The following is a 21186-nucleotide window of genomic DNA, read 5'->3' as shown; positions in this document are numbered from 1 at the left end:
ACAAGGTTTAGTATGAATTGATTATCCGAATCGTTTACATTCCAAAAATGGCATTTGTATCACGAGCACCCAATTACCAAAGCTTAACTGAATCTTTCCTCTGAATTTTGAATCTATAGTGTTAGAACTTACACTTTACCCGATAAAATTATATTTCATTCACTAACGATAGCGAACCGTCTGAATGAGGGTTCGTCAAACCCGTATGGCCACACAACATAATTACTCGCTTACACTTACACCCTGCAAGTGTAACTAATGATAATTGAATTGAGGAATTTTGTTCTAACTCGTACGTATCTTTGTATTCGTATTTGTGTTCGATGTATAAAAGTATGGAATGTATATGTTTCTCAGCCCACGATTTAAAAGAATAAAAGTTGTTGAAAAGGTGGGACTATGATCTCACCTTGAGTGCAAGAGTATAATAGTACTTCACAAGTAAACGTATGCAAGAACAAATGCTAGTCTTGACTTAAACAAGTTGGTTGTATCAATAACGGTAACACGATTGGTCAAAGTTATTCAATTAGTCCTATGGCTTATTACGACTCGATTATATAGCATGTGAGTCAAATTGTCAAGTTTCATGCAAGATGTAAGTATAAAAGCATGTTAGAATGATTGCATAAACATTTGGTTAAGTTTGACTAAGAGTCAAACTTTGTCAAAGTCAATGAAAAAGTCAACACGTTCAGGTCAGGTCTCGAACAATTTTTCTAAGTTTCCTAATCATATATGAGCATGTTAGAACAAGTTACATGTTAATCGGAGGTACGTAAACGAAAAACGACCACTTTGGGCAGTCTACCTCAGATGCACCGCATCACTAAGTGATGCACCGCATCAGCCACAGATGCGCCGCATCCAGTAGTGATGCGCTGCATCAGTACCTGATTCCAGTATAACTGCTTAAAAACTTGACAAGTCTCGAACCAAACTTCTTTTTAACACAACTAACGAACCGTAAACACTTTAAACGCATACCATACATCGTTGGAAAGGTAATTTAATGAGGATTACAACTAAGCACATATTATCAATCAAGTTCATCATTTAAAACAACAAAAACCTCGTCGAATGGTCGTTAAATGTTTATAATCAAAGTTTCAAGTTCTTAAAATGCATTTTATGATTCGGGAATCCAATTTACACATACGATATGCCGTTTCGAAGGTAATTAAACATACAATACTACTAAACACTTACTAACAACATTTCATAGCATTCAATGCATCAAAAGTTCATATTTAAGTCTATCAAACCCTAACCAAAATCACAAAATCAATAATCATGTTAGTGGAGTTTTCTTAATAGACCGACACATCAAATTGAAGCTAGTAACACATTTAATACATGAACTTTAACATAACAACAACATTTAATCATCTAAAACTCAAGATTAAATACACACTTTTCAAGTTCATGCTAGTTACACCAAAACATCAAGATCGAGCATACAAATCATATATTCATGTTAGACTCGAGCCATAGACACTAATTAACACACTTTTGAGTTTAAAAGATCAAGAACAAGAAATTTAGTGTTTTTAGAAAGTTACCCAAACGAGATGAGGTTAGTATCAAAACGTAGAGGATGAAGAGAGGATCACGAATATGTAGTCGGATTTGTTGTGAGCTTCCTAGACCCGAATTAGATGATGAATAAGTGATTTGGTGAGTTGAGAAAAAAATGAAAATATGAATAAGAGAGAAGAGAGAAATGAGATGAATGAGTGGTGGTGAAGCACCTTGACTAGTTGACCTAGTCAATTCTTTGTCCACTGTGCGGGATGTTACAATCATTCTCTGCAACACGCACTTGATGATATCCCGCTCTTAAATAAATCTTGGAGAAATAAGATGCACCCTAAAGTTGATAATACAAGTCATCAATTCTCTGTAATGGATACTTGCCCTTCACTGTTCTCTTATTCAGTTCCCGATAATCAATGCACATACGCAGTGTCCCATCTTTCTTTTTAACAAATAGTACCGGAGCACCCCACGGTGAAGAACTCAATCATATAAACTCACAATCTAACAAATCTTAGATCTTTAACATCATTTCACAGATCTGGGATGGAGCTAACCGGTAAGGAGCTTTAGCGACTGGTGTGGATCCTGGTATGAACTCAATCTTATACTCTACTTCCCTAACGAGTGGTAACCCTGGTAATTCATCTGGAAATACTTCTGGAAAGTTGCGCACTACTGGGATATCAATGATAGTCTTTTTTATCCTTTTTGATATCGATCACATACGCGAAAAACAATTCACACCCTTTCTCTAGTGATTTCTTGGCCATCATCATCGATATTAAGGGATGACTACATCCACCTTGTTCGCCCTGGGCTATAGCATGTGTTACATTGGCCATAGGGAAAGAAATCATTTTTTTATCACATTTAATTCTTGACTTATGGAAACTCAACCAATTCATACCTAAGAATACATCAAAACTAGGTATCGGCATAACTAAGCAAGTCAATGGGAATACACTCCCATCTATTTCTATGCTTATTCCAGACACATATGTTGTGACTGGAACGGTCTTACCATTGCCTACTTCTACCTCTAAAGGTTCAGGTAACATACAAACAAGCATATTCAATTTGTCACAGAATCTAATAGCCATAAACGAATGATTGGATCCGTAATCAAACAATACACGGGCAGGTACAGAGTTAACTAAAAACATACCGGTGATAACATCGTCGATAGTAGTAGCTGTATCTACCAATATTTGGAAGGCTCTTGTTTCAGGCATGGGAGGATTCTTACGCTTTTATCCAGTTGAAAAAGCCGAGGATCCCCAGACTGACGCTGTCTCAGCTCCTACCCCTTACCTCAGACCTCGTCCTTCTTGCAGATGGACAATAAGCTGACTGATGACCCAGTTTCTGGAAGTTACAACAAACATTCTCTTTGAAAGAGCAAGAATGGAAATCATGACCCAATGCCCCGCATTTCGTACATCTCTTTTTAAATTTAGTGCAAGGCCCGTATGTGTTGATTTAAAATCGTTGCTGTTGTACATTTATTATACTTATAAAAATGGGACAAAAACGTTTAATTTATTAACACACAAATAGGCAACGAATCCCAGTCATATGTAGCTAGTCAAAAGTAAGTCCGGTCGATCCACAGGGAGTAATGCGTTTTATTGGATTGAATCACAATTAATTAAACTAAAATGGGGGAGAATTTCTCAATAATGAGAGAGTGGTTTGAAAAGCATGAATGAGAGAATAACAAATAAACAATGATAACAAATGGTGCTCAATTAATTGATTCTCCTCAACATGGATTGCATGACAATTAAACCGATTATTTTGTTGAAAAGGTATATCCAAATAATCACGTGACCTCAACTAACAAGAATCAACCAACTCTTGTCGATCTATCCTTATCAGTCAAACTATACCTGACTAATGAATGTGAGACTCAACCCAGTTCCACTCTCGTAGAACCACAAATTACAACGGTCTCCCGTAAATGATTACACAATTGCTAGGGTTTAAATACCAAACAATCACCAATCACACTTATACACTGGTCTCTCAGAAATACTCGTGTAACTGTCTAAATCACCAGAGGTGTTAAAGCATATTTCGTATGTGTGACGACCCGGAAATTTCCGAACAAATTTAAACTTTATCTTTATATCATTAGATAAATATTTCAAACATATATATTACGTACAAATTTACGATTCTAAATATATATATATATATATATATATATATATATATATATATATATATATATATATATATATATATTTTAACTTAGTCATAAAACGTCCTGATTTAAAATAATATATTTTGACAAACAACGAGTCACTGATTTATAGAAGCAAATGACCACAACGCTCAATTTTATAAGTTACATTTATTATAAGGTAATTTTTTTGATAAGTAAGTCAAATTATTGATAAGGGTACACGTCGCATAACGTAAAAGGCTAGTTATCTAAACGTACGAACGAGCGCTCGAGAAACTGAAAGTGGTACATGAGTCGAGTGACAACGTACGAGTCATTTGAACAAAAATTTCATTTTTACTATGCACGTAAATATAATATAATATTTAATTAATTCTAAAGATTAAATATAATAAAGATTAAATAATATATATATATATATATAATCATTAGAATGTGTCGGCAAGTTCAAACAAGGAGTGCAAGCTGTAAAATGCACTCATGCAATCGCATGATGAATACTCACAACATCCATGCGATCGCATGGATGGGGATTCCAGGAGACATTATAAATCAAGCTCGTTCACTGAAGACTTCACACACACATCTCACATATCCCTCTATATTACTCCGTATATTTATTATTATTATTATTATTATTATTATTATTATTATTATTATTATTATTATTATTATTATTATTATTATTATTATTATTATTAGAAGTATTAAGTTTTATTATTATTAGTATTTATACATAAAATACTACGACAATGGGTACGCGCGAGTTGTTGCAACATGAGTTTTATGAGTAGGATAGGGCTAAGGAAACTATGGGTTATAACTATGGAGGTTACGGGTAATGTTCGTGGGTATTATTCACAAATCAAACCTAGTGTTTATCATCTCCGTTGCGTCTACCTACTTTTGTGCAATATTGAATCACAATATTGATACGTAAGCATTTATATCTTATCTTTTATATATTAATAGTGTATCCCTGACTAGCGCTCGAGTATATATGATTATGCATGCTTGTATATTTAATTTCGTCGTTTTATAGTGTATAATGAATCACGAATTTGATACACATCCTACGGATATAAAGTATATGATATGCATATTTTTGGAAAGGTGACGAAAAATTATTAACTTTTCATTTAGAAATCGCGTGATTTCGATGAACAAATTAAAAGATATGGTCAACTGAATTATGTATGATGTTAATTGAAATTGTGTTTGAAATTGTAAATTAATATTTAAACAACTTGTCTATGAGATTGATAAATTGGATTTTTAGATATTACTAATCGAGTAAATGAATTTCTATATAAGACACGTCTCGTCTTGTTGAACAATTGTCAAAGTTGACCGTCTTATCATGTTTTAAAGCTTTGTAAACACTATAATATGATTTTACAAGTATTGGGAAACTATATGAAATGTTAAAATATATCCAATTGCCATGATCATTCAAATACAATATAACTCTTGAAATAAATAATGTTTTGAGTTTGATAAACTATAAATTCGTTCAAATATCAAGACTTATACTATGTTAATATAATAAACATGTATAGATTTAAAGATCATATTGGGTCAGGTTGACTTTTAAAATCACTTTTGTTAACTTTCACATGTCGGTCTCGAGCATTAGGATTGTGATACACTATGATCCAACCTAGCTTATTAGACATGTATTGACCAACATATGTTCTCTAGGTTGAGATTTACGGTTAATTTTGCATTCCGAGTTTCGGTCACTTTTTGGTGAATGACCTTATGTGCTGCTAAGGTGAGTTTCATTTGCTCCCTTTTTAATTGCTTTTGCAATCTATATTTTTGGGCTGAGAATGCATGCACTTTATTTTAAACCAAATGAATACAAGTACATACTAAATTCTACACTGAGTTTGAACCGAAAATCCCTTAGCTTTGGTAACTAGTAACTGCCGGTTATAAGAACTGGTGGGCGCGAGTAGTAGTATAAGGATCCATGGGGCTTGATATCCCCGTCCGAGCTAGAGCACTAGCTTTTAACGGACGTATGCTATTTGAGAAGCGTACACATTGGTTTGCGTGTATTATTAAGATGATTATACAAAGGGTATAAATTATATATACGTTAAGTTTAGTTACCAGGGTGCTCAATTTCATAGAATATTTTGATAAACGTTTCGGTTGAAACAACTAAAATTTTGTGATCCACCTTTATATACAGATTATGCGCAACATTAAAACTATGAACTCACCAACCTTGATAAATGTTTCATGTTTATTATCAGGTTTCTAGAAGTCTTCCGTTGTTTACTTATACGTTATACAAGCTATGTGCATGGAGTCATACATGCTTTATTCAAGAAAACTTTGCATTCACAAAATCATCACCATGTATCTTATTTTGACTGTATTATCAACGGATGTAGTATTGTAAACTATTATATACAGTAATTGTCTATACATAGAAATCATCGGACGTTAAAAACCTTGGATTTATATATTCATTTATGGTGTTCCTTTTCAAAAGAATGCAATGTTTACAAAACGTATCATATAGAGGTCAAAACCTCACTATGAAATCGATGAATGATGTATTCGTCCAAAGGGATTTGGAAGGATCATCATAGTTGGTATCAGAGCTTGAGGTCATAGGGAACCAGAATTTGCATTAGTGTATTTAACTGGTAATTGTTAGGATGCATTAGTGTGTCTGGACTATGACCGTATCTGTTTTTACCAAATTTTGCTTATCATTTCTTGTTGGAAATTACCTGCTAATCATCTTAAGTCTAAACACGTCTTACTGCATTTACTGCATAGATAGTGTACCGACAAAATTCATATCTTAGCATATCTGTTACTGTAAACTTTTCCTGACATATTCCGAAAATTTCTCCGTAATTTACGGGATTTTGGTATTATATATACATATGTAAATTATGTATTGAAGAGTACCAATCTAAATTCTATAATCTATTTCATATCAAAAATCATCTCTCTAAATTATACAAGATGGATCCCGTATCTAGTTCAAATTCCTTAAATTCCGACAGCTATTCCGATATGGATATTAACCTGAACTCCGAAGACAGTGTAACCGGAATGGATCAACCAATCAGCCATCACCTATTCTGGATGAATTGGGAATGGGTTCGTAGTCTACTTAATCATTGGAGACAAGAAGAAGGCAATCCCTTCCATCCACCACATTGCCCTCTTGGCGAAGAACCTGAAGCACTTACCGGTGAACCTGTTCGTAATACCATTTTCTCTCTCATCTCCAGAGTATCTCGTCATGATTATATACTATCTCGAATTTTGGATCTTATTCATCCGCTCGTCCAAACCAACAATCACCCGGTGTAACAGAAGAAGTTAACGAGCTTCGCGCTCGGATAGTAGCTTTAGAGAATATGGTGCAAGGGTTACAAGCACCAGCAGCAGCACCGGCAGCAACAGTAGCACCTTCAGCCACACCAACAGTACCATCACTACCACCAACAATAACATCCGCATCCCACACCTCAACCTCACAATCTGTACCTCGAACATCAACGTCATACGCACCATAGATACCAAGGAGTACCAACAACAATAACTGATGAAGTATTGATTCATAACTTCAATGGAGAAATATTCTACGGCAATTATGTAATATCTAAAGTTTTAGAGATTATATTCTAGTCCTAATCAAAAACCAGATGAGATTAATATTATGTTAACTCATTAAATCCATGATTACATCTAAAGAAAATATATATGTAGGTATATTTTCATAAAGATTGTAATTGAAAAATCCTTTTGTACAAACTGTTAATGGTGAGAATATTTTAACGGGTAGGTAATACCCGAGATATATATAAAGTCACAATTAATATTGTAAGACCTGAATATTTATTGTACGAAAGTGTAATTATGCTACATAGAGTACAGGAAGCATTATGTAATTAAACAAAGTACAGATTCTGCCCAGACATGGGTGCGTGCCGCGCACCATAAGGTGTGCGCGCCGCGCACATGCCCAGCGACAGAATTCTGCCTTTTTCTATTTTAAGTTTAATGATGGGCTTTTTGGTCTTTTCACTTGAGGCCGGATCCCAGGCCTTATCAGCTGGTTTGGATCCACTTTTGGATCATTTTCACATCCATTCATCACTCTCAAGTATCTTAGAGAGAGAGGGAGAATTCTAGTGAGAGAATTGGGGTTTTGGAGAGGAAGGAGCTTGAATTGATCAAAGTCTCGGGTTTTAAAGTTGTTCACCTCGTTCCTAGCTTCGTTTTGGTTGTTGTGGTAAGTTCTAACTCCGAATTTCATTGTTTGATTTTGATATTCAAGTTAGGGTTTGAACTTAAATTGTTGATAAACCCATTTAAACTCATGAAGTGATTTTAGTGTTGCTTGTAATCGGGTTTATTGTTATTATTGGTGGATTTCGGGTTGGTGAACAAATTGGTTATGATTAGGACTTGTAATTGGGTTTAATCACTAGGTTTAGTGATTATGGAAATATTGGAACCCTTTTTGTGTGTTTGAAAGACTAATTTTGGAATTGAGTCAAAATTAGGGTTTTTGGGTGAATTTGAGATTGATAAGTGTTTAACACTTATGATTGGGTTAAATTGGCATATTAGGATCATTGTCACTAGTGTTAGTGACTATTGGTTAGTTTGGACGCGTTGTGTTTATGAGTGCGATTGGTCGAATTTGCACTAAGTGTCGAATTGAGTTGGTTGTAAATCCACTCTAAGTGTGTTATTGTATTTGTGATGAATTGATTAGGTATTTTCCATTGACATGTTGTGGATTACTTGGAAGCATTTCATCAAGGCGACAAGGTGAGTGTTAATATCCTATGTGCATTTGTGTGTGTAGGATGGGTGCGGGTCGGGTGAAGTTGTTTTCGGTTATAGAGCTCCCTTCACATATAGGTGGATTTTTATGGACTTGTGTAATAGGTCCAATTGGCACGGTTGTGCGTTTTGGTTGACCACCGTTGGCGAGTTGCACACTTGTGTGTACGATATCACATGGATTGTGATTTGGAGTTATAACCCTGACGGCGTGGGTTATGGAGTGGGAATATGAATATCGGTTGCTTATTGTTGTGATGTAGCTAACCCTCCGGTATAGCTTCTTGGCGTTGTTATATATATATATATATATATATATATATATATATTGTTTTATTGTTGTGATGTAGCTAACCCTCCGGTATAGCTTCTTGGCGTTGTTCACATCGTCGTTGGTGAACTTATATTTGTTGATGTATCTATAGCTTATTGCTTAGTGACTACGGTATGCTTAGCTTAGCTTGCCTTATACTTGGATGCTTCGGTATGCGGTATTTGATATTTGTGTGGCTTGTCTATTTTATACATATATATGTATGTAGTATATTATCATTCACTAAGCGTTAGCTTACCCTCTCGTTGTGGTGTAATTCTCGCGTGTGTTTATATCGTGTAGAAATTTGTTTGTGTTTGTTTATATCATCGAGCGAAGCGGTCGTTGTACTAACGAGTTGATACGGCGTGTGTGCGTAATAAGGACTTGCAAACCTTATTACGGGTGCAAATCGTGTCAAACAAGTGATGTACGACGAGTGTTTTGCAAGATGGGGCGGTGTGGTGCGTATGGTTTTATACGTTCATGGACTAATCGTTTTGCATTCTTTAGAATGGCGACGCGAAACGAGATCGAGACGAATGACGAGGAGTTTAATACTAGAGTTGCGGCCGCCGTTGCGGAGCAAATGGGTGGGTTGGAAGAAAGAATGGATAGGAGATATTCCGAATTTCGGAGTAGCGATGAAATGGAGCGTTGTCTTAAGAGCTTCATGAGGACTAAACCTCCGATGTACGATGGGAAACCGGATCCCTTGGTAAGCACCCCTTGGATCTCGGATGTCGAAGGGTGTTTTCGCACGATTGAATGTCCTCCCGAGAAGAGGACAAGGCTCGCTACTAGTTTGTTGCGGGGTAGAGCAAAGGATTGGTTGGATGGTAAGATTGATCTTGTCGGTGGTGAACTGTTTATGGTGTTATCATGGGACGAGTTTAAGAGGAAATTCTACAAGGAGTTCCGGACTTCAGCCGATTTGTCGAAAATGCGGAATGAGTTGCGAAATTTGCAACAAGGGTCGATGGACTTGAATACTCTAAAGACGACCTTTATGTCGAAGGCTCGTTTTTGCCCGGAGTATATTGGGAATGATCGGATGTTGATGGAAGATTTCTATCGGACTTTGAATGATGATTTGCAGGGCAAAATCAGCATTGGCCAAGTGAACTCGTTTGCGGAGTTATTTAACATGGCTAGGGGTTTCGAATCACATTCGCGATCGAAAGCTAGGGAGCTCTCACGTAAAAGAAGGGTTGATTCGTATGGTGCTCCAAGTAAGAAAACTAAGGGCGCAGGTGCGAGTATGGTTAATGCGGAGAAAGGTTCGACGAGTTCTCGTGCGCCTAGATGTTTCAATTGTGGTGTTAGGGGCCACAAGTTGTGGGAATGCACAATGCCGAAGAGTGATGACGGAATGTGCTACTATTGTCATAAAGAGGGACATCGCAAGCCGGATTGTCCCGAGTTGGCAGCGGCGAATGCCGCAAGGAGACGTTAAGGTACGTTTCGTTTTAATAAATATTCCCTTTGAATATTTATTTATGTGTCGATGCGTTCGGGTTTGTGGGTTGCATAGTGTTTTGCATGTTATTGATATGGGTGACGTTCCTAATGGAAGTACCCTATGGTGACGTTTGATTGTCGGGCGAAGGGCGTAAGACTTGGTGCAACCAAGCATTCCTTAGTATTTGGGAAACGTTTCTACCAAACCATGGAAATGGGTTTTGGTGTTCGGTCGTTAAGGGCGTGTTCGCTTTCGTGTTGAAGTTGAGGAACCATGAGGTTCGTCGGGTGGATTGAAACTCTTGAAATCGAGTGTTGATCTCGATGCATGTTGGTAAAGGAGTCTACGTGACGCGACATTAGGTGCCTTTTTATACCTACTAGCGTGGTGTTCGACTCCGATTGTGTTTCGGTTACATTGTACTTAGAGTACCAAAGTGAAACCCTTAGGTTCATGAGCGATCGGGTGAAATTCGACAAACTAAAGCAATTGGATGATTGCGAGTTTATAGTTCGTGTAATTTGTGGTACACTTTTTGTTCGAAGTGTTTAAGGATAGGTTAGGATCCTTGGTATGCTCAAAGTTGAAGCAAGACGTGGTGATGGGCCGTGTGAACCCAATTATTGGTAAAGTCTACCTTTGGTAGCATTGTGCGGGTGTACGAGATGCGGTTATGGAACGTAGTTCCAAGTGGGGGAGTTACACTCCCGCACAAGGAGGTTTTAGTGTGAGATTTCGGACAATGCTTTTGGTAGATCCGAAACTTGTGTTGGGACCTAGTTTTGGTCGATTTGTGGTAGAGTACAATTTCGGTGAATTGTACTTCTGATTTTAGATTTGAAATTATCACCGAGGTGATAATGTGGAAATCTCGTTGAGAGATAATAGACGTGTTTGGCGAGCAAGGTGAAGTCCCTCGGTTAGGGGATGTGCGTGGTGGATTCTCTTGTAGAGAATTATTGTTTTGTGCCTATGTTAGATATAGGTGGTTCTCGCTCGATTGTGTGGATGGTTAGTGGTATCTGTTAGGGTTCACTATAGTGTAGCAGAGCGCGATGTTGCACTACTCGTTATTTGAGGCCAAAAGTGCGTATGAGATTGGTGAAGCATGACCTTCGGGGTCCGCTGAATTCATCATGGTATTGTTGATTGGTGAAGCATGACCTTCGGGGTCCGCTGACTTCATCATGGTATTGTTGATTGGTGGAGCATGACCTTCGGGGTCCGCTGACTTCATCATGGGAGTAGTGTTATATCGGCATGGTATAACATTATCAAGAAATGCGAGTACCGGTGGGAAATGCGAGTACCATTCCTTGCGTGTTGTGTGTGGGACGTGAATATCGGGTTGTTCGTATTCACAATATTTCGGGTAGTACGATTGTCCCTGTTGGTTGGACTCATAGTTTGAGGTAGTGAATGTAGGGTAGTTCAGATTCACTAAGGCTCGGGTTGTACGGCCATCCTCGGTTATACTATGTGGCGTAGGTAGTGAATATCGATTTGCTTATATTCACGATGACTCGGGTTGTGCGGTCATTTCGTTGTGGGATATATGGATTGGGTTGGTGAATTTCGGGTTGTGCGAATTCACTAAGGTTCGGGTTGTTTCGACCATCCTCCATATGTGTTTAGGCTCGGGTTGTTTCGGCCATGTTGTGTTGTGAACTATTGGTTGCTTATACACCAATGGTGGGGTCGCGAGGACCATGTCGTGTAATTAGTGATGCGATAGCCGTGTTTCGCTCACATGTTGTTACGGGTGTGACAATAGTCGATTTTGTACACCTTGGGATTTGCGTTGCCATAGTCCTTTGGGGCGCTATCGATTTTAGCCGTTTGTTTATGATGTTACGATAGTTGCGTATTGGTCGTACTGCACACTACAAGGGATGTTATGTGGTAAGCGTATCCGTAAGGATTCGTTTGGTTCGGTATCCATCATTTCGAGTTGTTGACCTTAGGTTGAGACTTGGTTGCTTTTAGCATTGTACTCGGTAAGGGTACGCTAAGGGATTGATATCTCGGTAAGAGATTGATTGAGTTTTTCCCGGTGTGAGGGATTGAGCAAGTTTTAATGCTCGGAATTGCGGATTTGTTAAATCACGGATGACGATTTAGTGTTAAGGGCGGTCCCTTGGGGAGGATTGCCTAGAGAAATTGGAAGGAAACATGATGTTTCCGCGAATGTTAAGCGATTGTAGTAGTTTTCAGATTTCATGTGCATTGCATGTCTCGAAATGCGTGCACGTGTGTAATTGGTAAGTGGTTTAATCTCTGAGTTTATGATAATTGTGGTAGAGGTTGGTTTGGAACGTATGTTTGAGGACCGTGGAATGTGGTCCGGTTGGTTAAGTAACGAGGATCACGGGGACGTGATCGATTCTAAGTGGGGGAGAGTTGTAAGACCCGAATATTTATTGTACGAAAGTGTAATTATGCTACATAGAGTGCAGGAAGCATTGTGTAATTAAACAAAGTACAGATTCTACCCAGACATGGGTGCGCGCCGCGCACCACAAGGTGTGCGCGCCGCGCACATGCCCAGCGACAGAATTCTGCCTTTTTCTATTTTAAGTTTAATGAAGGGCTTTTTGGTCTTTTCACTTGAGGCCGGATCTCAGGCCTTATCAGCTGGTTTGGATCCACTTTTGGATCATTTTCACATCCATTCATCACTCTCAAGTATCTTAGAGAGAGAGGGAGAATTCTAGTGAGAGAATTGGGGTTTTGGAGAGGAAGGAGCTTGAATTGATCAAAGTCTCGGGTTTTAAAGTTGTTCACCTCGTTCCTAGCTTTGTTTTGGTTGTTATGGTAAGTTCTAACTCCGAATTTCATTGTTTGATTTTGATATTCAAGTTAGGGTTTGAACTTAAATTGTTGATAAACCCATTTAAACTCATGAAGTGAGTTTAGTGTTGCTTGTAATCGGGTTTATTGTTATTATTGGTGGATTTCGGGTTGGTAAACAAATTGGTTATGATTAGGACTTGTAATTGGGTTTAATCACTAGGTTTAGTGATTATGGAAATATTGGAACCCTTTTTGTGTGTTTGAAAGACTAATTTTGGAATTGAGTCAAAATTAGGGTTTTTGGGTGAATTTGAGATTGATAAGTGTTTAACACTTATGATTGGGTTAAATTGGCATATTAAGATCATTGTCACTAGTGTTAGTGATTATTGGTTAGTTTGGACGCGTTGCGTTTATGAGTGCGATTGGTCGAATTTGCACTAAGTGTCGAATTGAGTTGGTTGTAAATCCACTCTAAGTGTGTTGTTGTATTTGTGATGAATTGATTAGGTATTTTCCATTGACGTGTTGCAGATTACTTGGAAGCATTTCATCAAGGCGACAAGGTGTGTGTTAATATCCTATCTGCATATGTATGTGTAGGATGGGTGCGGGTCGGGTGAAGTGGTTCTCGGTTATAGAGCTCACTTCACATATAGGTGGATTTTTATGGACTTGTGTAATAGGTCCAATTGGCACGGTTGTGCGTTTTGGTTGACCACCGTTGGCGAGTTGCACACTTGTGTGTACGATATCACATGGATTGTGATTTGGAGTTATAACCCCGACGGCGTGGGTTATGGAGTGGGAAATGAATATCGTTTGCTTGTATTCATAATATTTTGGGTAGTGAATCTCGGGTAGTGCGGATTCATGATGACTCGGGTTGTTCGGTCATCTTGTGATGAGGTAGTGAATCTCGGGTTGTGCGAATTCACTAAGGCTCGGGTAGTTCGGCCAACCTCGGTTGTTGAATTGGTGAAGAAGTGAATATCGGGTTGTGCGAATTCACTAAGGCTCGGGTTGTTCGGCCAATCTTCATTGTGGTGTTTGGTATTCGGTAATGGGTTAAGGGGTTAACCTTATTCGTTTATATATTGTTATATATATATATATATATATATATATATATATATATATATATATATATATATATATATATATATATATATATATATATTGTTTTATTGTTGTGATGTAGCTAACCCTCCGGGTGTAGCTTCTTGGCGTTGTTCACATCGTCGTTTGTGAACTTATATTTGTTGATGTATCTATAGCTTATTACTTAGTGACTACGGTATGCTTAGCTTAGCTTGCCTTATACTTGGATGCTTCGGTATGCGGTATTTGATATTTGTGTGGCGTGTCTATTTTATACATATATATGTATGTAGTATATTATCATTCACTAAGCGTTAGCTTATCCTCTCGTTGTTTACATTTTTATAGATTGCATGGATGCGGTGGCTCGGGTAAGTGAGAACTAGTGGACTCGCATAGTTGCTTTAGAAGATCTTGCTTTTGGATTGATTAGGATTTGGTAGCGTATCCCCAATCGCCATGCTCGGTCTTTATTTTGTGTTAAAAATCATGTGGTCGAAAAACTTGTATTTGTACGAAAGTCGTAAAACGGCCGATGTGGGCCCGGTCTCGTAAAACTCATTTTATTATTGGAACGTGTTAGTTTTAACTAATGTAAATTGTTGTGAAGAGCGTTTGGTCTAAAAGTGTCGGGAAGCAAGAGATCTTTTTGCGAAAATTGGAAAAAGTGGTATCAGAGCATGGTCTAAGGGATTTAGGTGACTTGAGATAGGTGCCTAGACTTAGACTTTTGTGTGTGCTTGATTTGTTGCGGGACTTGTAGGATTACGGGTCGGAATGGGTTATAGTTAGTGCCTTGTTTGTAGGTGGACTAACGTTTATATTAGTAATGCGGATATTATTAATATATTATTGTGTTGTGGTGTAATTCTCGCGTGTGTTTATATCGTGTAGAAATTTGTTTGTGTTTGTTTATATCATCGAGCGAAGCGGTCGTTGTACTAACGAGTTGATACGGCGTGTGTACGTAATATGGACTTGCAAACCTTATTACGGGTGCAAATCGTGTCAAACAAGTGATGTACGACGAGTGTTTAGCAAGATGGGGCGGTGTGGTGCGTATGGTTTTATACATTCATGGACTAATCGTTTTGCATTCTTTAGAATGGTGATGCTAAACGAATGATCGAGACGAATGACGAGGAGTTTAATACTAGAGTTGCGGCCGAGAGTTTAATACGAGATCTGGACAGCTCTGTTCAGTTTTAATTTTTTTTTTATTTCCGCGTTTTTGGTTGGTTAACGGGTTGGGTTGTTACAAATATGTTCGATTTTGATTAAGCAAATCATCAACTATACCCACTACTTTCACAACGAGATACATTATTTCATAGAAATCAAAACCACTATTCGCATCCAAATTTGATTACATATTCTGATTTTGAAAAATCAGAATCCAAGCCAAGATTTAACAGAAAACATCACTCTTAGATTCTTACATCTTTCAAATGCTATACTTTGACTTCAAAACTGTGCTAGAACATCACTTCTATTCATAAACTCAGAAAAAAATATTTGTATCGTTCAAAATTCTAGAACATCATATGTATCTTGACAATTACAATTTTCATGCAAACCCTTCAAACTATTGAAAACACCTCGGATTGAAAACCGACGATTCGGTTATGATAACTTTAAATGCTAATGAAGCAGCAAAAACTGTAAACGACCTTAACAGCCAAAAGTTTGATGATAAAGAATAGTGTGTTGGCAAAGCTCAGAAAAAGAGAAGGTTTGGAACTGGAAAACGGATTGAGCAAAGTATGAAGGAGGCTGTGGATAAATCACAAAGAATAAACCTGCCTTCAAAGAATCCAAATGATTCAGTATCTGCTGAAGTCATTAACAAATACCTTACTCCTGACTCTAAACCTTTACGGACAAATCTTCTTTATCATCTTTCGATATTAGAAATTCTAAGATATCATCGTATCTTTCATTATAAATATCCTCGATATTTCTGAAGATATTTTCATAACTATCCTTATCTAAAATCATTTACCTCTTCGCGCTATCTGTATTACATCATAAAAGAAACTGTTTTAGTTTCTAAATTCTGAAACCTTCGAGTTTAAATTATGAATGTTTTTGAAGAAGTGTTGGGAACTGAAGCATGAGTTAATATAATATAATGACACTTGATCAACGTGATTATATTACAGTAAGTCATGCTGAGTTTCCAAATAAAATATGATGATTCACAGATCATAACATTATCATGTGCCATGTTATACGACTTTTGTATTCTATTTAATCTCTAAAATATCAAGAAAATATTTCTTGTATTCTATTCTATTTAACAAATCAAAATCGTGCCATTACCATTTCCTTCCTAGAACATTAACAATGTTCATTCCAAAATTTGTATACGCGAATTCTGGACCATTACAAAGAGATGCTTAATCGCAAGAAGAAGAAACGAAGGGACAAAGCTCCAAAATAGAAATTAGAGTATAAATTGCAGCAAATAGGAGGGAGTATTAACTGTGGATGACAATGATTATTAAAGACAGAAGTAGGGATATTGAAATATAAGCGGAGATATAAAACCCTATATTAACGTATAAATTACAAACCGTGAATATCAATGTTTATCGCAACATAAAGACACGGGAGAATTAAAAGCACTATAACCCCAAGAGCAAAGTAGAAGTAAGCAGATTCCTCTGGTGGAAGTTGGAAAAGGAGAATGATTGTTGCGATAGTAAGGATAAGGATAAGGATCAGAACTGGATTAAGCATTTTCACAATCTTTTGAATTTGAGAATTAAGTATAGGAATGGTAAAAGTGACAAACTGGAAGAAGTTAATTTATAGGGAAATATTTGATAGAGAAATCAAGGCAGATCTCCGCATTTAATTAGAGAGCTCCTAAATTCCTTATTCGCCGAAGAATCAAATCTTTTAGATTTAGAATATTTTCTTTAAATCCCTTGAATTTCAGAATCCAACCAAGACAACGTCAAAAGTTAAGACAAAACTTTAGTTCTCATTTCATTCCTTTTAGGATAGCTTCACTCGTACTCTTCCAGTAATCGAATCGTTTTATCTATATTACTCAAAAGTGATAAAACTCTATATACCAACTCATATTCGTCATAAAAACATTTTTATGATTAGCCATGACGACCACGATCAAATTTCGGGACGAAATTTCTTTAACGGGTAGGTACTGTGACGACCTGGAAATTTCTGAACAAATTTAAACTTTATCTTTATATCATTAGATAAATATTTCAAACATATATATTACGTACAAATTTACGATTCTAAATAAAAATATATATATATTTTAACTTAGTCATAAAACGTCCTAATTTAAAATAATATATTTTGACAAACAACGAGTCACTGATTTATAGAAGCAAATGACCACAACGCTCAATTTTATAAGTTACATTTATTATAAGGTAATTTTTTTGATAAGTAAGTCAAATTATTGATAAGGGTACACGTCGCATAACGTAAAAGGCTAGTTATCTAAACGTACGAACGAGCGCTCGAGAAACCGAAAGTGGTACATGAATCGAGTGACAACGCACGAGTCATTTGAACAAAAATTTCATTTTTACTATGCACGTAAATATAATATAATATTTAATTAATTCTAAAGATTAAATATAATAAATATTAAATAATATATATATATATATATATATATATATATATATATATATATATATATATATATATATATATATATATATATATATATATATATATATATATATATATAATCATTAGAATGTATCGGCAAGTTCAAACAATGAGTGCAAGCTGTAAAATGCACTCATGCAATCGCATGATGAATACTCACAACATCCATGCGATCGCATGGATGGGGATTCCAGGAGACATTATAAATCAAGCTCGTTCACTGAAGACTTCACACACACATCTCACATATCCCTCTATATTACTCCGTATATTTATTATTATTATTATTATTATTATTATTATTATTATTATTATAATTATTATTATTATTATTATTATTATTATTATTATTAGAATTATTAAGTATTATTATTAGTATTAGTATTTATACATAAAATACTACGACAATGGGTACGCGCGAGTTGTTGCAACATGAGTTTTATGAGTAGGATAGGGCTAAGGAAACTATGGGTTATAACTATGGAGGTTACGGGTAATGTTCGTGGGTATTATTCGCAAATCAAACCTAGTATTTATCGTCTCCGTTGCGTCTACGTACTTTTCTGCAATATTGAATCACAATATTGATACGTAAGCATTTATATCTTATCTTTTATATATTAATAGTGTATCCCTGACTAGTGCTCGAGTATATATGATTATGCATGCTTGTATATTTAATTTTGTCGTTTTATAGTGTATAATGAATCACGAATTTGATACACATCCTACAGATATAAAGTATATGATATGCATGTTTTTGGAAAGGTGGCGAAAAATTATTAACTTTTCATTTAGAAATCGCGTGATTTCGATGAACGAATTAAAAGATATGGTCAACTGAATTATGTATGACGTTAATTGAAATTGTGTTTGAAATTGTAAATCAATATTTAAACAACTTGTCTATAAGATTGATAAATTGGATTTTTAGATATTACTAATCGAGTAAATGAATTTCTATATAAGACACGTCTCGTCTTGTTGAACAATTGTCAAAGTTGACTGTCTTATCATGTTTTAAAGCTTTATAAACACTATAATCTGATTTTACAAGTATTGGGAAACTATATGAAATGTTAAAATATATCCAATTGCCATGATCATTCAAATACAATATAACTCTTGAAATAAATAATGTTTTAAGTTTGATAAACTATAAATTCGTTCAACTATCAAGACTTATACTATGTTAATATAATAAACATGTATAGATTTAAAGATCATATTGGGTCAGGTTGACTTTTGAAATGACTTTTGTTAACTTTCACATGTCGGTCTCGAGCATTAGGATTGTGATACACTATGACCCAACCCAGCTTATTAGACATGTATTGACCAACATATGTTCTCTAGGTTGAGATTTACGGTTAATTTTGCATTCCGAGTTTCGGTCACTTTTTGGTGAATGACCTTATGTGCTGCTAAGGTGAGTTTCATTTGCTCCCTTTTTAATTGCTTTTGCAATCTATATTTTTGGGTTGAGAATGCATGCACTTTATTTTAAACGAAACGGATACAAGTACATACTAAATTCTACACTGAGTTTGAACCGAAAATCCCTTAGCTTTGGTAACTAGTAACTGTCGGTTATAAGAACTGGTGGGCGCGAGTAGTAGTATATGGATCCATAGGGCTTGATATCTCCGTCCGAGCTAGAGCACTAGCCTTTTAACGGACGTATGCTATTTGAGAAGCGTACACGTTGGTTTGCGTGTATTATTAAGATGATTATACAAAGGGTATAAATTATATATACGTTAAGTTTAGTTACCAGCGTGCTCAATTTCGTAGAATATTTTGATAAACTTTTCGGATGAAACAACTGAAATTTTGTGATCCACCTTTATATACAGATTATGCGCAACATTAAAACTATGAACTCACCAACCTTTGTGTTAACACTTTTAAGCATGTTTATTCTCAGGTTTCTAGAAGTCTTCCACTATTTACTTATACGTTATACAAGCTATGTGCATGGAGTCATACATGCTTTATTCAAGAAAACTTTGCATTCATAAAATCATCACCATGTATCTTATTTTGACTGTATTATCAACGGATGTAGTATTGTAAACTATTATATACAGTGATTGTCTGTACATAGAAATCATCAGACGTCAAAAACCTTGGATTTATATATTCATTTATGGTGTTCCTTTTCAAAAGAATGCAATGTTTACAAAACGTATCATATAGAGGTCAAAACCTCACTATGAAACCGATGAATGATGTATTCGTCCAAAGGGATTTGGAAGGATCATCACAGTATGTTGCGGATTAACTCTCGTAACTGCTCAACAATTTATGTGATTGAAGTAAAATATCAAAGCTAAGAAAGATGGGTCTTTGGTTAAGCACAACAATCAAAAGTCAGATTAACGCAATAATATTACACAATTTAGCAATCCACAATCAAGGGTTAACAATCAAGTAAACACACAAAATATTTAGCCTAACATAATGCAAGAGTAAATCACAATCAAGATGAGCATAATGGAAATCATAAACTTATAATAAGAAAATGAGAACCGAGAAGTACCAATCGCAAGCGTGAATCAATCCTACAATATGGATGTTTAACAATGATTGAAAGATGATGAAAACAAGTAAACAAACCCTTAAAATTGCCCAAAGTAGTCTGGAACCCGAAGTGGTGGAAAAATGTACAAGTTGTCCTTTCAAATGACCAAAACATTGCTTTAAATAATGCTGGAAACCGTCGTGGACCGCTGGACCAAAGTGGACCGCCGGTCCAATGTGGACCTGTTCAAACTGAAAATTGATGCTGGACCGTCGGTCCAAAGTGGACCACTGGTCCAGGTGACTTCTGTTAATGACCTTGCTTACTGGACCGTCGGACCATAGTAGACCGCCGGTCCAGGTCTGTTCTGTTGATTACTGGAGCATGGTAGCACGTAAGAATAAAGTTACACATATCAATCTTCCACACAATAAATCACCAAATGTTGCAACGAGCTTAAAAGATTCGAATTATCTTGTACCGAGCTCGATACTTTTCAACCAAACTTTTAAGTAAACCATTACAAACTATATCTTCAAAGTATAAATGATCTTCCGAGCACTAAAATCTTCAATAATTGAATACAAATCTTCCCAAGCCATAATAATCACAAAGTACTCAATCTTCACAAAATGCGTGCAACAGATCTTCAAACAAGCATGAAATATAGACAAATGAGATCGATAATGCGACAAGAAATGTATATAAATTGAGCAATATCAAATCCCCCCAAACTTGACCTTTGCTTGCCCTCAAGCAAAATATAAATCACAATTAAG

The 21186-nt window shown here is 36.1% G+C and overlaps 1 protein-coding gene across 1 annotated transcript; it reads right to left on the bottom strand.

The window, feature by feature from the left end:
• Nucleotides 1-2222: 2222 nt before the first annotated feature.
• Nucleotides 2223-2771, bottom strand: LOC139875255 (uncharacterized). Its single transcript, XM_071862598.1, has one exon. The coding sequence runs from the start codon at nucleotides 2769-2771 to the stop codon at nucleotides 2223-2225; it is 549 nt and encodes a 182-aa protein (XP_071718699.1).
• Nucleotides 2772-21186: the final 18415 nt, after the last annotated feature.

Source organism: Rutidosis leptorrhynchoides, chromosome 11 (genome assembly GCF_046630445.1).
Source record: "Rutidosis leptorrhynchoides isolate AG116_Rl617_1_P2 chromosome 11, CSIRO_AGI_Rlap_v1, whole genome shotgun sequence".
In the NCBI taxonomy this organism is placed as follows: domain Eukaryota; kingdom Viridiplantae; phylum Streptophyta; class Magnoliopsida; order Asterales; family Asteraceae; genus Rutidosis; species Rutidosis leptorrhynchoides.
The sequence above is the reverse complement of the archived record's forward strand: the minus strand, read 5'-3'. Positions and strand labels throughout refer to the sequence as shown.